Source organism: Elephas maximus, chromosome 14 (assembly GCF_024166365.1).
Source record: "Elephas maximus indicus isolate mEleMax1 chromosome 14, mEleMax1 primary haplotype, whole genome shotgun sequence".
Classification (NCBI taxonomy): domain Eukaryota; kingdom Metazoa; phylum Chordata; class Mammalia; order Proboscidea; family Elephantidae; genus Elephas; species Elephas maximus.
In genome coordinates, this window is record NC_064832.1 from 2615084 (window position 1) to 2637528 (window position 22445).

General features: G+C 37.7%; 1 protein-coding gene across 1 annotated transcript; it reads left to right on the forward strand.

Annotated features, from left to right (window-relative positions):
* The first annotated feature begins 9733 nt into the window (after nt 1–9733).
* Nucleotides 9734–10675, forward strand: LOC126058207 (olfactory receptor 5D18-like). Its single transcript, XM_049853203.1, has one exon. It carries the CDS (start codon nt 9734–9736, stop codon nt 10673–10675), a length of 942 nt encoding a protein of 313 aa, XP_049709160.1.
* The last annotated feature ends 11770 nt before the right edge of the window (nt 10676–22445 follow it).

Below are 22445 nucleotides of genomic sequence, written 5' to 3' on the forward strand. Positions count from 1 at the left end.
CGAGTATCACTTTGTCCTGTTCAAACAATTGCCTCTTGGTCTATGTACAGGTTCTCCATGAGTACAAAGTGTTCTGGAATTCCCATTCTCCTCAATTTTACCCATAATTTGTTATTATCCACACAATAAAATGCCTTTGCATAGTCAGTAAAACAAAGGTAAATATCTTTCTGGTATTCTGCTTTCAGTCAAACTCTATCTGACAATAGCAGTGATACCCTTTGTTCCAAGTCCTCATCCAAATCCGGCTCAATTTCTGGCAGTTCCCTGTCCATGAACCCATGCAACTATTTTTGAATTATGTTCAGCAAAGCTTTACTTACGTGTGATACTAATGATATTGTTCGATAATTTCCACATTTAATTGGGTCACTTTTCTTTGGAATGTGTGCAAATATGAATATCTTCCACTTGGTTGACCAATTATCTATCTTCCAAATTTCTTGGCACAGATGAATTAGTGCTTCTATAGTTGCAACTTTTTGTTGAAACCTCTAAATTGGTATCCTGTCAATCCCTTGAGCTTTGTTTTTTGCCAGTGTATTTAGTGTAGCTTGGACATCTTCCTTCATTGGTTCTTGAGCATATGCTACCTCCCGAAATGGTTGAATTTTGGCCAATTATTTTGGTACGGTGATTCTGTGTATTTCTTCAGTTTTCTTTTGATGCTTCTTGTGTAGTTCAGTATTTTGCCCACAGACTTTTTCGTTATTGCAACTAGAGCCTTGATTTTTTTCTTCAGTTCCTTCATCTTGAGAAATGTCAAGCATGTTGTTCCCTTTTGTTTCTCCTTCATATATCTGTCAATTTGTCCTACTGCATTAGCTTGTATGTTGCTGTGATGCTGCTAGATATGTCATCAGTATTTCAAATACCAGCAGGATTACCCATGGTTGACAGGTTTCAGTGGAGTATTCCAGAGTTTGAGGGGGCATCTAGGTCAATTGGCATAACAAAGTTTATTAAGAAAATGTTCTACATCCCACTTTGGGAGTGGCATCTGGGGTCTTAAAAGCTAGCAAGTGGCCATCTAAGATGCATTAATTAGTCCCAACCCACCTGGAACAAAGAAGAATGAAGAACACTAAAGTCACAAGGAAAATATGAGTCCAAGAGACAGAAAGGGCCACATAAACCAGAGACTCCATCAGCCCGAGACTGGAAGAACAAGATGGTGCCTGGCTACCACCAATTACCTCCCTGACAGGGAACGTATCAGAGAGTCCCTGATGGAGCAGGAGAAATTGAAGTGCAGAACTCAAATTCAGATTCTAGTAAAAAGACCAGACTTAATGGTCTGACTGAGCCTGGAGGGATCCCAGAGGACTTGGCTCCTGTACTCTCTGTTAGCCTAAAACTAAAACCATTCCTGAAGTCAACTCTTCACGCACAGATTAGATTGGACTATAAGACATAAAATGCTACTGGTGAAGAGAGTACTTCTTAGCTCAGGTAGATACATGAGGCTAAGTGGGCAGCTCCTGTCACAAGGCAAGATGAGGAGACAGAGGGATAAGAGAGCTGGTTGAATGGACACAGGAAATACAGGGTGAAGAGGAGGAACGTGCACTCACATTACAGGGAGAGCAACTAGGGTCACATAACTATGTGCTTATAAGTTTTGGTATGAGAAACTGATGTGATCTGTAAACTTTCTTTAAAACACAATTAAAAAAAAAAAAAGAATTCCTGGTTGGCAATTGTTTCCTTTCAGTATTTTCTGTATGTCTGTCTCTCCATTGTCTTCAGGCTTCTAGAGTTGCTGGGGAGAAATCTGCAATAATTGTCATGAAAGCACCTTGGTATGTTATTTTATGCTTTTCTCTTTCTGCTTTCAGAATTATCTCCTTGTACTTGGTTTTCAAGAATTTTATTAAGATATGGTGTGGAGTTGCTCTTTTTTTGTCTCATTTAGTTGTGGTTTGTGTAGCTTTCTGTATGTAGAGGCTTGGTTCTCTCTTCAGATCTGGAAAATTCTCTCAAATTATAGCTCAGAAAATCATTTCCATGTATTGTTGTCATGGTGCTCTGGGATTTGAATAATTCTAATTTTAGGTTTCTTAACTGAATCTCATATTTCCTTTAGTGTTTGTTCACTTTTCTTTGCTCTTTTCTCTTGAGACTTGATAAGTTCAGTTAATTTGTCTTCTAATTCATTTATTCTATCTTCCATATGTTCAACTCTATTGTTGAGTGTTTCTCTTGCTTTTTGTGATTCATTTGTTTTATTCTTCAGTTCCAGTAGTTTTCTTTTTTGATGTTTTCGGTTTCCACATTGAGTCTTTCACTTTGTTGTTCCATTTGTTTCCCTGTCTCTGCTAATTTGTTTTTTTGTGTGCTTTTTGCTTTCTTTAAACGTATTTTTCACCATAGTCTGATAATTATTAATTCTTTGTGTTAGTCTGGCCTCCACAGTAGAATTTCCCTTTTCTTCTTGTTTTGCTTTTGACTGGTCTTTCTTCTTTTATGATTTTGTATGTTTTACTATTTTTTTTGTTGAACTTGCACCATTTGGTTATCTTTGTTATTTTATGTTAAATCTTTTATTTTTGTTTCATGGGAAAACTTTTTGGTTGTACTCACTGGTGTCCCAGGGCCAAGTGCACGTCTCCCAAACAGAAGACCAGGACCCTCACCACCAGCTGCTCCTTGGGACAAAGGTGTAGTAGCCTGCCTCTACAAAGACTTACAGCACTGGAAACGACATAGTGGAGCTCCACTCAGCCTCACAATATTGCTATGAGTCAGAAGTGAGCTTGGTATTGTCTTCTGAAATCTGCTAGACAGCACTCTTATCCTTAGGCTTTTTTTCATTGCTGACCCAGTAATTCTGAATGCTTGAACTCTGGAATTCAATAATCATGTGTGGGAGGGAGGGAGTTGTTTAGCTGCCCTCAGATGCTGATGTAAGTGGTGGAGTTTGAGTTTCTTTGGCAAAGATGGGCTCTCTGTATATTTCCCCCATGGGTGCACCTGCCCACAGTGGAACAATTTTCTTTCTGTTTTGCCCTGTCAGTCTGAAGAATTCCTCTAGCCCTACTGCCCTTGCTGTTCCTCTGGTCATAGGTAGTTCCTGCCCATGTTGGGGCTCATTGAGATTCAACAGCACTTTCTCACTTCACCATGGTCTCCCTTTGCCTCTTTCCAATTGCTTCTCCTGAGAACTCCCAAAGGCATTTTATGCACCTTTTAAAAAATTAGGCTATTGCTTCCTCATATGAGTCCCTTTTCTGTGATTCCTGTTAGGGCTGTTTCCCAGCTCTATCCCAAAATGACTCCAAAGAGTGAGCATTTCAGATGTTAGCGTGTAGCTTCTCCCAGCTTCTGTGCTCTCCCTGCACCTCCTCTTCCCCATGTCTAGACTTATCCCAAATCTTCTATACCTCAGATGCTGTCTGGAGTTCTTGATCCAGCTCCAGAAACATTGCTTTGGCTTGGAATAATTATATTGTTAGATTGTAGTTTTGTTTGCTTATGACTGTGGGTGTGTTTAATTAATGAATTTATTTTTATTGTGTCTGGATAGTATACTTGACAAAGCAATAAGTTGGCAGCACTTTGTTGCTAGTCAAAGTTATTTTGAAATTATTTTGAAAATAATTGTTTTGGAATGAATTAAATCCCAAAACGTTGGTATTGGGCTTGTAATAAACCTGTATCATGAAGGCTAGTTTATTTTATGAGACACAATGCCTTGTCTCTTTTTTTTTTCTGCCTTAAGAAAACCACTTAATTCTGTTTCATCTGAGGATGCTTGTAATGAATCTGTTTAAACTGTCACTTTCAGAATCAATAAATTTTATGACGGTGTGTTTTTTTCTCTCTCAGTTCAATGTGAGCAATGCTGTCAACTCATCTTAGAAAAGGTCTTTCTGATTTGTTAACTTGACTTTAAAGTTATTCTGTTGTATGTCACTAGTGATTTCCAAACATGTGGAGGAAGCATTCAGTCTCTGTTGGGAGACACAGGTGGATGTGTTGTGTGATAAAGGGAAATAATTCTTATCTGAAGGTTTTGTCATGGATTCTGCAGATCTTATGATTGAGCACCTTTGCACTTGAAACAAATGAAAATGTTGAGAAAGAGTGAGGAAAAGGATCATTATACCACTGTATAAACAAGAAGCAACATCATGATAAATGGAGAAAAGATTGAAGTTGTCAAGGATTTCATTTTACTTGAATCAACAATAAACACCCATGGAAACAGCAGTCAAGAAATCAAATGACAAATTGCATTGGACAATCTTCTGCAAAAACATCTTATAAACCAAATCAAAAACCCAAATCCATTGCTGTCGAGTCAATTCTGACTTATCGCGACCCGGCAGGACAGAGTAGAACTGGCCCATAGAGTTTCCAAGTAGCGCCTGGTGGATTTGAACTGCTGACCCTTTGGTTAGCAGCCATAGCACTTAACCACTCCATCACCAGGATTTCGGACATCTTATAAAGTGTCTATTATTCAAATAGTGTTGTCTTTTGACAAAGAGATGTTCAAGAGCCATATGGCGATCTTTCCTTAGCCATATGATGAAAAGATGAATTGGATCACTTTCTTACTCCACACATCAAAACAGGTTACGAATATAAGGTTTAAAATTTAGATTACGTGAATATACAGAAACTTCATAACAAAAACAAGAGAGAATAAGTTAAAATTAAAAAAAAATGAGAAATCACCAACTCTATCACAGAGTTGAATAGAAAATGAAAATTAGTCCTATAGAAAAATGGACATAAGATATGATTAAAGAGTCCACATTAAAGAAAAACAAATAGTTCTAAAAGGTATCAAGAGTTGTTCAACTGGACTCATAATAATAGAAGCACAAATGAAAACTACACTTAGACATCATTTCTCACCTATTAGAATAGCACATAGCATTCAGTCAATTTATATTTAATAATTATGTCTCCTATTGATACACATATCTTGATTGTCGAGCAGCTAAAGCAAAAGGAAGAATTGATGAAGTAAATGAACTGAACAGTAGATTTCAAAGGGCCTCTTGAGACGACAAAATAAAGTATTATAATAACATGTGCAAAGAGCTGGAGATGGAAAACCAAAAGGGAAGAACATGATCAACATTTCCGAAGCTGAAAGAACTGAAGAAAAAATTCAATCCTCGAGTTGCAATAGTGAATATTTTCCATGGGGAAAATATTAAATGATGCAGGAAATATCAAAAGAAGATGGAAGGAATACACAGAGTCATTATTCCAAAAAGAATTAGTCAATATTCAACCATTTCAAGAGGTGGCATATGATCGATCAGGAACCGATGCTACTGAAGGAAGAAGTCCAAGCTGCTCTGATGGCACTGGCAAAAAACAAGGCTCCAGGAATTGATGGAATATCAATTGAGATGTTTCAACAAACAGATGCAGCACTGGAGGTGCTCACTTGTCCATGCCAAGAAATATGGAAGACAGCTTCCTGGCCAACTGATTGGAAGAGATCCATATTTATGACTATTCCCAAGAAAGGTGATCCAACTGAAGGTGGAAATTATAGAACAATATCATTAATATCACATGCAAGCAAAATTCTGCTGAAGATCATTCCAAAATGGCTGCAGCAGTACATCAACAGGGAACTGCCAGAAATTCAGGCTGGTTTCAGAAGAGGACATGGAACCAGGGATATCACTGCTGATGTCAGATGGATCCTGGCTGAAAGCAGAGAATACCAGAAGAATGTTTACCTGTGTTTTATTGATTATGCAAAGGCATTTGACTGTGTGGATCGTAACAAACTATGGATAACACTGGGAAGAATGGGAATTCCAGAACACTTAATTGTGCTCATGAGGAACCTTTACATAGTTCAAGAGGCAGTTGTCTGGATAGAACAAGGGGATATTGATTGGTTTAAAGTCAGGAAAGGTGTGCATCAGGGTTGTATTCTTTCACCATACCTATTTAATCTGTATGCTGAGCAAATAATATGAGAAGCTGGACAATATGAAGATGAACGGGGCATCAGGATTGGAGGAAGACTCATTAACAACCTGCGCTATGCAGATGACACAAACTTGTTTGCTGAAAGTGAAGAGGACTTGAAGCACTTACTCATGAAGATCAAAGACCACAGACTTCAGTATGGATTACACCTAAACATAAAGAAAACAAAAATCCTCACAAGTGGACCAATGAGCAACATCAGGATAAATGGAGAAAAGAATGAAGTTGTCAAGGATTTCATTTTACTTGGATCCACAATCAACAACCATGGAAGCAGCAGTTAGAAATCAAAAGACGCATTGCATTGGGCAAATCTGCTGCAAAGGACCTCTTTGAAATATTGAAGAGCGAAGATGTCACCCTGAAAACTAAGGTGTGTCTGACCCAAGCCATGGTATTTGGCGAAGAATATTGAATATACCATGGACTGCCAAGAGAATGAACAAACCTGTCTTAGAAGAAGTACAACCAGAATGCTCCTTAGAAGCAAGGATGGCGAGACTGCGTCTTACATACTTTGGACATTTTGTCAGGAGGAATCAGTCCCTGGAGAAGGACATCATGCTTGGCAGAGTACAGGGTCAGTGGAAAAGAGGAAGAGCCTCAACAAGGTGGATTGACACAGTGGCTGCAACAATGAGCTCAAGCATAACAACAATTGTAAGGATGGCACAGGACCAGGCAGTGTTTCGTTCTGCTGTGCATAGATTCGCTGAGTCAGAACTGACTCAACGGCACATAACAACAAAATAACAACATTGATACACATAACTGATAACTGTGGGAGAGTATGGGAATGTTCAGGAGACTGGGGAAGATGACTTTGAAATATATATTGTTGCTTATAAAATGTCCCTAATGATACTATAATATTCCTCCTGGTTTTCTAGTACAGCTGAGAAAGGTAGTTAATTTTGTTTATTTTTTGTCCTCTAGAGAATGAGGCAAGAGATAGTCTCTAGGGTTCATGACTCAAGATTGTGAGTACAGATGTAATACGGCATACACTTCACTCCCATCCAAGTTTCCCAGATGCAGGAGAAGCCTTCCCTTTGCCATTAGCAGGTTTGTTTTAAAATTCTAAAGTCATAGTGTTATTAACTTCAGTGTCGTGTATCCAGGAAACAACTAATGGGTAATATGTAACCTTTAGATGTAGAGAGTTCATGAGGAATATAGAGCCATAGCAAAAGGTGCATATCTGATCATACGAGGAACAGAATGTGCACCCTTTATGCACAGCTGTGCGTAGAGGACTTGACCCCTCAATAATAGTGCCCTGGATGACAGATACCTGAGGTGGGGGAATAGATGTGCCCTGACAGTTTTGGGAATGTGTGTTTTCTTACTTTTGTAAATTTTTGGAGCAGTCGTCAAGGTACAATAGACAGGCATTTAAGCAGAACGGAATAATCAGTGATTAGACAGAATCTTTCATAAAAAATGATATTTATCTAGCAATTTATCAATCAACTTATCTATCTGTCATCTATCTATCTACCTATCAATCTATCTTTCAAGCTTTAATTAAGATTATAAAGCATGTCATGAAGAACAGGTGTCTACTGAGACCAAAAGAGCAATGAAATGGGAGGAAATTATATGGAAGAAGATTTTAGCTCTCTTATCTTTATTTCCTGGACTAAATGAGAAGATATATTTATTATTAATTTAGCATCCATATTTAGGAGAAAAAAGGGCAATGACGTTAAAGACATGAGTTTGATCAAAATTAAGGTTCAAATGTCTTAGATAAATAAAATATGGTGTTAAAAATGTTATGATTAAAATTACTGTATGTGTGATGCTTTGGCTTTTGAGCGCTCAGATTTATACAGGAACATGATAAGATCATTGAGGATCTCAGTCCAGCACAAAACCTGATACGTTTATTTCTTGGCCATTTGATAATGATTTGTTAGGTTTCAGAATAAGAGATAAACTTATAAGAAATCATAGACAGAAAAAATTTCCAAGTATGTTGGGATGTGAGAGGTGCTGGCTACCAATTCTAGAAATACAATGATTCCTTTACATCACTGTTTTTACATGAAATGACTTAAACATGCACTACTACTCCATGCTTTTATCTTCTACAGTCATAATATAGGGACAGAATGAGTATTCTAGGTGTGTTGAAGGAAGAGAATTAAGCTGGAGATACTTTGGGGATGGGAATTTCTCAAAGTGTCTTTATTCCTGGTGTATAAACATCTCTAAATCCCATTCTCCTGTGTATCATCTGGATGCTGCCCTCAAGTATATCGTTGTGGCACATAACAATGTCAGTGGAATACTTCCCATATTTAGAGTCCCTAGTTTGCTCACAAATTAAAGGGAGTGATCATTGATAAAGGAAATATATTAGTAGGTAGATCTCTAAAATGGACCAGTGTTTGGGTGGGGAAATGCATACATGGTTGGGGGTCATAGGCTGGTCTTTATCTGCAGGTCACTGGGAAAGTCAAGGCTTCTTCTGGTTTGTATTATGCCATCTCTAGAGTAAGGATGTGGACCAGAATATTTTTATTTTTTCATCTGTTCTGATTTCTTTCTATTCCTGAAGCAATGAGAAAGAATAGGAACTTAAAAAAAAAAAATACCCTACTGGACAGAATAGAAGTGCCCCTTTGGGTTTCCAAGGCTGTAAATCTTACCAGAACAGAGTGCCACCGCTTTCTCCTGCAGAGCAGCTGGTTGGTTCAAGCCCCTGAAACTTTGGATAGCAGTGGAGCACTTTTAATCACTGAGCTGCCCAGGGTTCTGACTGGAATTTAGGATTTCCTAATCGGAAAAAATATTAAAAAAAAAAAAACCTGCTTGGAATCATGATGGCCCCATATGTGTAAGAGTAGAACTATCCTCCAAAACGTTTTCAATGGCTGACTTTTCTGAAGTAGTTCACTATCCCTTCATTCAAAGGCTCCACTGGGTGGACTGGAACCTCCAAACTTTTGGATAGGCAGCCAAGGGCATTAACCATTGGCATCACTTAGGCTGATGAAACAAATTAATTAAGATTTATTTTGGTATCAGGTTTACTGTGTCAGAAAGAAAAAACTAAGGCTAACATACTGTGCAGCATTAACAATAAAAACACAAATGGGAAGTGTTAAGGCTGTCCATTCTTTATGTCCATAGTGTGTACATGTACTGTGTTAGTTGATAAAATAATTTAGACAATTCTGATTTTTGTTATTGACTGTGGAGCGGACATAATTTGTCACTGCATCAGGTGGGGCTTGTCTTTTATGAGCTTATAATATTCAAGGAGAACTGAAAGTGTTAAGTGAGGATTTGATTTAAAATTACCATATAATCCCAGGAGGCTTGGTGGCATAGTGGTTAAGAGATTAACTGCTAACCATAAGGCTGGCAGTATGAATCCAGCTGCTCCTTGGAAACCCTATGGGGCAGTTCAATCTGTCCTATAGAGTCACTACATGTCAAAATTGTCTTGATGGCAATGAATTTTTATGCAATCCCTAAATCTCATCTTACATATTCATAAATACAAAAAACTAGACTCAAGACCTTAAATAAATAAAATTCGGTTCAATAGTCTTTCATAAGAAAATTAAAAAAAATAGCATGTTTTAAAATTTTGGTTTAGCATTTATTAGTTAATAAACACATAGATTCTGAAAGACACATCTTTTCCAGTCTTAGCAAAGGATAGTTGACTAAGCTTCCTGTATCGTTCCTATGTCTATTTATTTATTTATTTCCAGGACTGACTTTTAGATTTCAATGAACTGAAGCCATGTTAGTGCCAGAGAGAAATAGAAGCACAGCCACGTTCACCCTTTTGGGCTTCTCAGATTGCCCAGAACTGCAGGTTCCCCTTTTCCTGGTTTTTCTGGCCATCTACAGTGTCACTGTTGTAAGGAATCTTGGGATGATTGTAATCATCAAAATTAACCCCAAACTTCACATCCCCATGTACTTTTTCCTCAGCCACCTCTCATTTGTGGATTTCTGCTCTTCCTCGATCATTGCTCCCAAAATGCTGGGGAACCTAGTTGCAGAAGACAGAAGCATTTCATTTTTAGGATGTGTAGTACAATTCTTTTTGTTTTGTACCTTTGTGGTGACTGAAATCTTTTTATTAGCTGTAATGGCCTATGACCATTTTGTGGCCATTTGCAACTCTCTGCTGTACACAGTTGCCATGTCCCAGAGACTCTGTGTTATGCTGGTGGCAGGATCATATACTTGGGGAGTAGGGTGTTCCTTGATGCTCACATGCTCTGCTTTGAAATTATCTTTTCATGGTTCCAACACAATCAGTCACTTCTTCTGCGAGTTCTCCTTGCTTCTCTCCCTTTCCTGCTCTGATACTTCTCTCAGCCTGTTGTTGCTTTTCATCTTTGCTACTTTTAATATGGTGAGTACATTACTCATCATTCTCACTTCTTATGTGTTTATTGTTGTCACCATTTTGAAAATGAGTTCAGCCAGTGGGCGTTGTAAGGCATTCTCTACCTGTGCCTCTCATCTGACTGCCATCACCATCTTCCATGGCACCATCCTCTTCCTCTACTGTGTGCCCAACTCCAAAAACTCCAGGCACACCATCAAAGTTGCCTCTGTGTTTTACACAGTGGTGATCCCCATGTTAAATCCCTTGATCTACAGTCTGAGGAATAAGGATGTCAAGAATACAGTCAGCAAGTTAATGGACACTAGAGTCTTTTCTCATTGAACATATTATTTTAGTAGAATTTGTCCCTAACCTTTAAATAAAGTGTGTCCAAAAAGGCCATTTTAGAAGATACATTTAAGGTTAATACTTAATTTTGCACAATGGCAAGTACGTGGATATTGTTTCAAAAAGACTAAATTTGGCTTTGTCTCTTCATTGCAGGAAAAGTTCAGCATCTCTCTCATCTTTAGTTTTAAACCTATGCAAATTGTGAGAACATTAACTGGTTCATAATCTGATAGTGAGGAACAAAAGATAATATAGATATGTGGGGCACCTTGCATAATCTGAATAAACATTAATTTCATCCCACTTTCTCATTAAGTACTTGAAATATAGTAGTTTCTCAGTAAACACACATTTTTTGATGACATATCTACAAATGGCAGTAAAGGTAAGACATAGGCTTTGTCCTCAAGGAATGCATAATTTGGTGGTAATGCTGGCGCAATAAAGAACGGGGCTGTTGTAAAAGGCAGGCTAGAAGAAATATCTTAAAAGTTTTGAGCAAGGAATAGTTCAAATCCACTTAGAGACATTAGAAATAATCTTCATAAAAGAGGTATTATTTGAAGTTGGCCTGGAGAATGGGCAGGATTTTAGGAGACGCATTTCAGTGAAGAAGGCATCTTATTCAGGAGAGAATGGAATAAACAATCTCGAGGAAATAAGAATGTAACATTGAGTCAGTCAATTATTATCGAGTGAATACTGTGTAATGTATGTGTGTGCTTGCACCCGTGTGTTCGTGTGTAGTATGTTATATTCAGGTTATTTTGGCATGACTGCAAAGTTGAATAAATATTGTCTATACCCTGACCATGTTTTCAAAAGAGCTCCGGTGTGACAGAATGATAAGTTTGATAGGCTGCACCACAGGCTTAGAAATGGATCTCAGAAAACCATTATATGCAAAAAGTAGCGACATCAAGTGCCTGCCCTATTTGTTTGTCAGTTAGTTTGCCCACCCAGCCATTGCAAATGTTATGTATAATTTATTTATCTATTTTTTGAACATGGGCGTAATTACTGAATCCTGCTCAACAGAACTCTCAATTTGACCAATTTGCCAACGCAGCCTACGTTTGTGAATTATTTTGGCTAACAAAGGTGGCAAAAAAGACATTGAAGCAAATTCCAAGCCTTTGAGAGATTTCAGGATTTTACACAGACTATTGAAAAAAAAAAAAAAGAAATCTGGGAAGCTGCCATATGAACAAACACAGATTAGACTATTGAGTAAAGAGGGAAAAATAACCCAGTTGCCCACTCCTTCCATTATACTCTCTGACATTTAGCCCACCACCAGATTCAAGGGTGAGAAACTCTTATGTCAGCTGACCTGCCAGTTGATCTCATAGACCTAAGTAAGCTGAGCCCAGATCAGCCAAACACAGACCAGATCAGCAGAACTGCCCACCTGACCTGTATAATAGTGAGCAGTAATAATGATTGTTGTTTTAATAAATACATTTTTGCATGTTTTCTTTGTATAGTCAGTAGAGTCACTCACTTTCTCAGGTTCTGGCAAGGTTACCAAAAACATATTCCCATGGTTTATCATATGACAATTTAGGGTATTGGTTATTCTTCCACTTAGAGACCCCTTGCTTAAGACAATGCAATTAAAACATTCAGAAAATATTAAAATAGTATAATGTCATTGACAATTGCTAATATAATATTTTATAAAATGGAATTATCCTGTATGCTTTAAATTCATTTACATCAACGGTTTGGAGATTCACATTGAGATTATTCAATTCATGGATTGTGATCATGACATGAATCTCATTCAATATTTTAAATTTAAATCAACCTTTAAGCACACGTCCCATCTCTTTAAGATAAATACATAAACAAGATAACTTTGTCATGTTTTGCCTACAAGATTTAAGGAATCACTGCCAGTTATGTTTTTTTTTTTCCCCTCATTCTTTTAGAATTTTGCTATCATTAGACTCTCTCAGGAGACATGCATTCAGTAACAATAGTTTGTGGCTGAACTTTGAAAAAATAATCTAGTAAACAAATACTGTCATTTACTATATATCAGAATCCAACGTATCATCATATGGGTTAAAACATGTGTCTAATAGCAATCATTTCCATGGAAAGAAATATGCATAAACAAAGACAAAGCCATTTTCTTCCTAGAATGCATTGTGCAGTTCTATTTGTTTTGTAATTATGCAAACACTGAGGTCATCCTGCTGGCCGAGATGGCCTACAACTGATTTGAGACCACCTGCAACATACTGCTGTACAAGGTCGTCATGTCCCAGAAACTCTGTAAAGAGCTGTTGACTGGCTGATATCTCTGAGGAGCCATATGTTCTCTGATTTGCATGTGTTTAGCTCTTGAGATCCTGTCCTAGCTCTCAATCATGAGTAAACACTACTTCTGCAGTCAAACCCTTTCCTTATCACTTGCTTGATCTGCTGTCTCTATGAATGAAGTGCTATTGGACATTTTCAATTCCGACTCATAGCCACCCTATAGGACAGAGTAGAACTGCCCCATAGAGTTTCCATGGAGGATCTGGTGGATTTGAACGGCCAACCATTCGGTTAGCAGCTGTAGCTCTTAACCACTATGCTACCAGGGTTTCCATTGTACATTGTGGCTGCTGTCAATGAGATCATCACTATCATTGCCATCCTTACCTCCTACTTGTTTATTCTCATCACCATCTCGAGGATGTGCTCTGCAAAGGGAAGACATAAAGCCTTTTCCACCTGTGCCCACCACCTCACAGCCATCGTTGTCTTCCATGGAACAATACTTTCCATTCATTTCAGGCCCACCCCTGGCAGCAGTCTGGACACTGAAAGAAGGCCACGGTGTACCATACTGCAGTGATAACCCCGTTGAACTCCCTGACTATAGCCTGAGAAACAAGTATGTGAAAAAAGCTGTCAAGAAAATGGTGGAATTCAACTTATTTTCGGAGGAAACATTTTCTTCACTGGACTTAGGGTTTCAAAAGAGACCTTTAAGGAGGGGTTTGAATTTGGAAGGAAATGGATGAAATGGACAAGGGAGGAGGATCCAGGGTACTATTCATACTTCTTTGTTTTCTACTGAGCTTTAAGGCTTATCATAAAATTTCCAGTATCATACAGAAAGTAATTCAAATGCATCTGCTGTTTCCCCCCTATCTCTAAATGCTAAGTGTTTTGGTTGAGTCTGTGGGATTGTATTAGTCCTTACTTTTTTTTGTTTTGTTTTGTGATTTTCTAACAAAATGCTCATAAGGACACTTAACTTTTCAACACCGTTAATACTTCTAATAATTTTTAATGAACTTATGTCTTTTTTCATCTAGGGAATGATATACGTTTGTCTGATACAATCATGCACTTTTTTTTTTAATTTGGAGAACGTTCAAATGAATGAAAATATCTTTAACATTTCCCATAATGCACCATGGTAAAAAAAAAAAGGGACCCCAAATTCCTTGCCTCAGTCATCCTGTAATCCAAGGGCTATGTGATTCACTGTGAGAGGCATATTTGTAGATTTGCCAGCCTATTCAAGGAAGGAGGAGCTATACGTAGACATCTGGGCAATATTCCAGAATTGTATCTATTATTATTATTATTTTATTCATTTTTTTGCTGAAAATTTGCACAGCAACTTAGGTTTCTGTTTTAAATTTTCTGACTGTTTTATCCTGGTCAGTAGAAAATTTATTCAGTGACATTAGGTACATTCATCACAATGTATTAACATTCTCCTTAATTGTGTTCTGATTGTTCCACTTCTAGTGCTCTAGTTTCCCTTCCCCCTTACCTTCTCATTTTTGCTTTTGAATAATTGTTGACCTTTTGGTCTCATACTGATGATTTTTTAGCAGATCACTGATCATACAGGTAATATCCTTTATTTTGTGTGACACTCTGTTATTTAGCTAAAAGTTGATCTCAGGGGATAGATTCAGTTCTAGGTTTAAAGAGTGTCTCAGGATGACAGTCTCAGAGAATCATTTGTTTTCTGTTGTTCCAGGTTGTCTGGTTTTGCAGTTTTGTTTGTGTGTGTGTGTCTTAGTAAAAATTTGAGTTTGGCTCCATGGTTTTCTCTCATCCTGTCTGTTACCATCTATTGTGACCTCATTCAGAATGGTCAATGGTGGTAGTCTGGCAGCATCTAGCTCTTCTGGTCTCAGGGTGGATGAAGTTGTAGTTCATGTAGGTTTGGTTCTTCTCTGCTCTTTTGGTTACTTTCTGACTATTTTGCTCCTAGTCAGTAGAGAGCTGTAGTTTGTGTCTTAGATGGCTAATCACAGGTTTTAAGACCACAGACATCTTCACTTCTCTAGGATTCAGATCATTATTGTGAACTATGTTATGTCAATTGACTGAATTGTCCCATGAGATTATGGTCCTAAAACTTCAAATCCAGAACATCAATGTTGGCAGTTGTCTGGTAATATATGAGGAGTTCCCCTATTTGTGTCTTCAATGAATATATGTGCCTACACCCAAATATTTGTGTTTACACACACCTATAGATACTTCTATCTGTTCTCACCTACGTACAAACCTATGCTTACACATATAATGATTTGCATATTTCCATCCCTATGTGCTCAGTCTTTTTTGCTTTGGTTGTGCTGTGCTCACTACCTCCACATTCACTGCCATTTTTCTCTGTACCCAAAATACCTAGTCTCTATAAACTGTTAATTTTCCACCATTTCCCTCCTTGGAAACCCACACTGGACATTGGTCTCTTTATATTTATCTATTTTTGTCATCTTAAAAAAGAAGGATCAATCATGGGGAGCCCTCAGGCACCATTCCAGTTAGTGGTGGTGGTGGGCTGGTACTAGCATATGGCTGCAGTTTCCTCAGGAGAAGCAGCCAGCCACACAGCCTACTCACACCTCTGGAACAGAAACAGAACAGTGCTCTCAGCAAATCTAAGTACTTGAGTATATTTTACTGAGCTCCCCGCCCCCCCCGTTCCCAAGATGGCTTCAGTGGCTGACTTCCCTGGGCCTGAGAAAGGCCTGGTTGAGTGCCTAGAGCCATCCTCCTGGCCTTGGAGAAGGAATAAATTTGCAACTGTGGGAAAAAATAAATTGCCAGATCCACTAATCGGGGGAGTTCAGGACAGAAACTGCTCCTGTCCAGGCATAAATGGTCCATGGACTTTGAGTACCTTTCCCCATGGACCTGTGTGAGCTTATTTGAGGAGACTAGACTCCAACCATTTCAGCTGTGTGGTGAAGCAGTGGGTGTTTCCTGTTTGACATTGCCTTGCCTATTAAACAGGGTCCTCACCTACCCACACCAGAGGCCTAAGGACTGATAGCTCCACTCACGTCACACAGCCACCCACAACAGGTGTCCAAGGATAAATGATACCTCCCAGTCCTTATGACCAAAAACATTGGGTGCCTATGGTCCTTCTGTAGAACCCACCTACCTGTACACCCTAGAGAACAGGGACACACTTTCCTCAGAGACACAGAGGGGTTGATTCTCAGCCCCTGCCTTGTTCAGCGTGTGACTCCCTGTTGCAACCAGATACTGGTAACTACACCAACCACCCCTGCCCCTCTAAGACTGTAGGGCAGAGCCTGTAGCACACACTTCCCGATCAGATACCTGGACACTTGAGCTGAATTCATATAAGAAAAGTGAATGGACTCCTAGACTGATATACCTGATAACAGCTCTAACCATCTGGGGACAGGACATCAGAGCTCCAAAGGTGAAAATCATCAAGCTAGGTCACTCAAGCAAACTATTTGGGCATATCAAAACAAAACAAAGCAAGAAGCTACAACATAGTAAGCAAACATAAAAAGAACTAGTACAATAACTTATAGATGACTTGGAGACAAATGTCAATATCAAGTCACGTAAAGAAACAAACCATGATTACCTCAACAAACTCTCAGAACAAAGAATCAAGGGATCTTCTAGATGAAAGTACTTTCCCGGAATTACCAGAGGCAGAACATAAAAGATTAATATACAGAACCCTTCAAGACATCAAGGAGGAAATAAGGCAATATGCAGAACAAGCCAAGGAACACACAGATAAAGCAACTGAAGAAATTAGAAAGATTATTCAGGAACATAATGAAAAATTTAATAAGCTGGAAAAATCCATAGAGAGACAGCAATCAGAAATTCAGAAGATTAACAATAAAATTCCAGAAGTAGAAAACTCAATAGAAAGTCAGAGAAGCAGATTTGAGCAAGTGGAAGGCAGAATTTCTGAGCTTGAAGATAAAGCACTTGGCACTAATATATTTGAAGAAAAATCAGATAAAAGAATTAAAAAAAAAAAAGAAACCTTAAGAATCATGTTGACCCTATCAAGAGAAATAACCTACAAGTGATTAGAGTACCAGAACAGGGAGTGATAACAGAAAACACAGAGAGAATTGTTGAAGATTTGTTGGCAGCGAAATTCCCTATTATCATGAAAGATGAGAAGATATCTATCCAAGATACTTATCGAACTCCACATAAGGTAGATTTTAAAAGAAAATCACCAAGACATATTATAATTACACTTGCCAAAACCAAAGATAAAGAGAGAATTTTAAGAGCAGCTAGGGATAAACGAAAAGTCACCTACAAAGGAGAGCCAATAAGAATAAGCTCAGACTCCTCAGCAGAAACCACACAGGCAAGAAGTCAATGGGATAACTTCCACAAAAATTGTAGGAAAAAAATTGCCAGCCAAGAGTCATATATCCAGCAAAACTGTTTCTCAACTGCGAAGGTGAAATTAGGACATTTCCAGATAAACAGAATTTTACGAAATTTGTAAAAATCAAACCAAAACTTTAAGAAATACTAAAAGGAGTTCTTTGGTTAGAAAATCATTAATATCAGGCATCAACCCAAGACTAGAATAATGGGCAGAAAAATTAGATGTCAATCCAGACAAGGAAATCAAAAAAATAAATCAAGATAAAAAAAATGCTCAAAAACAGGATAACAGTGATGTTATCATGTAAAAGAAGATGACATTAAAACAATAGAGACTAAGAAATGTAGTCATAGATCTTCCATATGGAGAGGAAGATAAGGCGATACAAAGAAATAAAAGAAAAGTTTAAATTTAGAAAAATAGGGGTAAATAATAAGATAACCACAAAGGAGACAAACTATGCTACACACCAAATTAAAATACAAGAAAAAAATAGAGACTCAGTAGAAACAAAATAAAAAAATACTGATATAAGCAATGGACAATATGTAAAGATAACCTATTTAACAAATAAAATTCAGTGGGAAAAAGAAACTGCCAACAACACACAAAAAAATGACCTCAAAATGATAGCACTGAATTCATAAATATCCATAATTGCAATGAACGTGAATGGACTAAATGCACCAATAAAGAGACAGAGAGTGGCAGAATGGATTAAAAAACACAACCCATCTATATGCTGCCTACAAGAGACACACCTTAGAAACAAACAAGCTAAAACTCAAAGGATGGAAAAAATATATCAAGCAAACAACAAACAAAAAAGAGCAGGAGTGGCAACATTAATTTCTGACAAAATAGACTTTAAAATTAAATCCACGACAAAAGATAAGGAAGAACTCTATATAATTATTAAAGGAACAATATACCAAGAAGATATAACTATATTAAATATTTATACACGAAGTAAGAGGGATGCAAGATAAATAAAACAAACTCTATCAGCATTGAAAAGTGAGAGACAGCTCCACAATAATAGTAGAAGACTTCAACACACCACTTTTAGTGAAGGACAGGACATCCAGAAAGAAGCTCAGTAAAGACACGGAAGATCTAAATGCCACAATCAACCAATTTGACATCATAGACATACAGAACACTCCACCCAATAGCAACAAAGTATACTTTCTTTTCCTGTGCCCATGGAACATTCTCTAGAATAGACCACACATTAGGTCATAAAGCAAGCCTTAGCAGAATGCAAAACATCGAAATATTACAAAGCATCTTCTCTGACCATAAGGCCAGAAAAGTGGAAATCAATAACAGAAAAAGCAGGGGAAAGAAATCAAACACTTGGAAACTGCTGAAAAAAGACTGGATTATAGAAGACACTGAGGATGAAATAAAGAAATTCATAGAATCCAATGAGAATGAAAACACTTCCTATCAAAACCTTTGGGACACAGCAAAAGCAGTGCTCACAGGTCAATTTATAACAAAAAATACGCACATCCAAAAAGAAAAAAAGGCCGAAATCAAAGAATTATCCTTACAACTTGAACAAATAGAAAGAGAGCAACAAAAGAAACCCATAGGCACCAGAAGAAAACAAATAATAAAATTAGAGCAGAATTAAATGAAATAGAAAACAGAAAAACAATTGAAAGAATGAACAGGACCAAAAGCTATTTTTTTGAAAAAAATTAAAAAAATAACAAACCATTGGTCAAGTTGACAAAAGAAAAAAGGAGAGGAAGCAAATAACCCAAATAAGAAATGAGATGGGTGACATTACAACAGACCCAACTGAAATTAAAAGAATCATATCAGATTACTATGAAAAATTGTACTCTAACAAATTTGAAAACTTAGAAGAAATGGATAAATGCCTAGAAACACACTAACTACCTAAACTAACATAAACTGAGATTGAACAACTGAATCCCCACCCCAGTGCTGTCGAGTCGATTCCAACTCATAGCGACACTATGGGACAACTGAATAGACCCATAATAAAAGAAGAGATTGAAAAAGTAATCAAAAAACTCCCAACAACAACAACAACAAAAAAGCCCTGGCAAGGGCAACTTCACTGCACAGTTCTATCAAAATATCAGAGAAGAGTCAACACCACTACTACTAAAGGTATTTCATAGAATAGAAAAGGATTGAATACTCTCAAATTCATTCTATGAAGCCACCATACCCCTGATACCAAAACCAGGTAAAGAGAGCTATATCCCTCCTGAACTTAGATGCAAAAAACCTGAATAAAATTCTAGCTAATAAAATTCAACAACATATCAAAAAAAATAATTCGCCAGGACCAGGTAGGTAGGGATTATTCCACATTAGAAAAACAAATAATGCAATCCATCATATAAATAAAAAAAAAGACAAGAATCACATTATTTTATCAACTGAGGCAGAAAAGGTATTTAACAAAGTTCAACACCATTCATGATAAAAATGGTCCGCAAAATAGAAATAGAAGGAAAATTCCTCAACATAATAGAGGGCATTTATACAAGCCAATAGCGAACACCATGCTAAAAGGAGAGAGCCTGAAAGCATTCCCCTTGAGATTGGGAACCAGGCAAGGATGCCCTTTATCACCACTCTTATTCAACATTGTGCTGGAGGCCCTTGACAGAGCGATTAGGCTAGATAAAGAAATAAAGGGCATCCGGATTGGCAAGGAAGAAGCAAAATTATCTATATTTTCAGATGACATGATCTTATGCACAGAAAACCCTAAGGAATCCTCCAGAAAACTACTGAAACTAATAGAAGAGTTCAGCAGAGTATCGGGATACAAGATAAATATTAAAAAATTAGTTGGATTCCTCTACGCCAACAAAAAGAACAGCGAAGAGGAAATCACCAAATCAATTGCATTTACAGTAGCCCCCAAGAAGATAAAACACATAGGAATAAATCTTACCAGAGATATAAAAGATTTATACTAAGAAAATTACAAAAAACTTCTGCAAGAAACCAAAAGAGACCTACGTAACTGGAAAAACATAACTTGCTCATGGATAGGAAGACTTAACATTATAAAAATGTCTATTCTACCAAAAGCAATCTATATATTTAACGCAATTCTGATCCAAATCCCAATGACATTTTTTAAAGGGATGGAGAAAGAAATCACCAACTTTATATGGAAGGGAAAGAGGCCCCAGATAAGTAATGCATTACTGAAGAAGAAGAACAAAGTGGGAGGCCTTACTGATTTTAGAACCTATTATAACGCCACAGTAGTCAAAACAGCCTGGTACTGGTACAACAGGCACATAGACCAATGGAACAGAATTGAGAATCCAGACACAAATACATCCGCATATGAGCAGCTGATATTTGACAAAGGCCCCAAAAGAGTTAAATGGGGAAAAGACAGTCTTTTTACAAATGGTTCTGGCATAACTGGATATCCATCTCCAAAAATGAAACAAGCCCCATACCTCACTACATGCACAAAAACAAGCTCAAAATGGATCAAAGACCAAAATATAAAATTTGAAACAATAAAGATCATAGAAGAAAAAATAGGGACAACATTAGGAGTCCTAATAAACAGTATGCAAAACTTTATTAACAATGCAGAAGAAAAACTGGGTAACTGGGAGCTCCTAAAAACGAAACACCTATGCTCATCCAAAGACTTCAGAAAAGAGCAAAAAGGTTACCCACAGACTGGGAAGAACTCTTTAGCTATGACATTTCTGATCAGCGCCTGATCTCTAAAATCTACACGATACTGCAAAAACTCAACTGCAAAAAGACAAATAACTCAATTAAAAAATGGGCAAAAGATATGAACAGACACTTCACTAAAGAAGACATTCAGGTAGCTAACAGATATGTGAGGAAATGTTCACCATCATTAGCCATTAGAGAAATGAAAATCAAAGCTACAGTGAGATTTCTTCTCACTCCAGAAAGGCTGGCATTAATCCAAAAAACCCAAAACAACAAATGTTGGAGAGGCTGTGGAGTGATTGGAACACTTATACACTGCTGATCGGAATGTAAAATGTTACAATCACTTAGGAAATCGATTTGGCGCTTCCTTAAAAAGCTAGAAATAGAACTACCATACGATCTAGCAATCCCACTTTCAGGAATATATCCTAGAGAAATAAGACCCTTTACGTGAATAGATATATGCACATCCATGTTCACTACAGCACTGTTTACAAAAGCAAAAAGATGGAAGCAACCAAGGTGCCCTCAAGAGATGAATGGATAAATAAATTATGGTATATTCACACAATGGAATACTATGCATCAATAAAGAACAGTGATGAATCTGTGAAACATTTCATAACATGGAGGAATCTGGAAGGCATTATGCTGAGTGAAATTATTCAGTTGCAAAAGGACAAATATTGCATAAGACCACTATTATAAGAACTCGAGATATAGTTTAAACAGAGAAGAAAATATTCTTTGATGGTTACAAGAGAGGGGGGAGGAAAGGAGGGTGGGAGAGGGGAATTCACTAACTAGATAGTACATAAGAACTACTTTAGGTGATGGGAAAGACAACATACAATACAGGCAAGGTCAGCATAACTGGACTAAACCAAAAGCAAAGAAGTTTCCTGAATATACTAAATGCTTCGAAGGCCAGCTTAGCAGGGGTGGGGGTTTGGGGACCACGGTTTCAGGGGGCATCTAAGTCGATTGGCATAATAAAATCTATTTTAAGAAAACATTCTGCATCCCATTTTGGAGAGCAACATCTAGGGTCATGCACATTAGCAAGTGGCCATCTAAGATGCATTAAATTTTCTCAGTCCTCCTGGATCAAAGGAGAGTGAAGAACACGAAGGACACAACCGAATTACAAGCCCAAGAGAAAGAAAGAGCCTCATAAACCAGAGACTATGTCAGCCTGAGACCAGAAGAGCTAGATGGTGCCTGGCCACAACTGATGACTGCCCTGAAAGGGAACAGAACAGAGAACCTCTGAGGGAACAGGAGAGCAGTGGGATGCAGACCCCAAATTCTCATAAAAAGACCAAACTTAATGGTCTGACTGAGACTAGAAAGACCCCAGTGGTCATGACTCCCAGA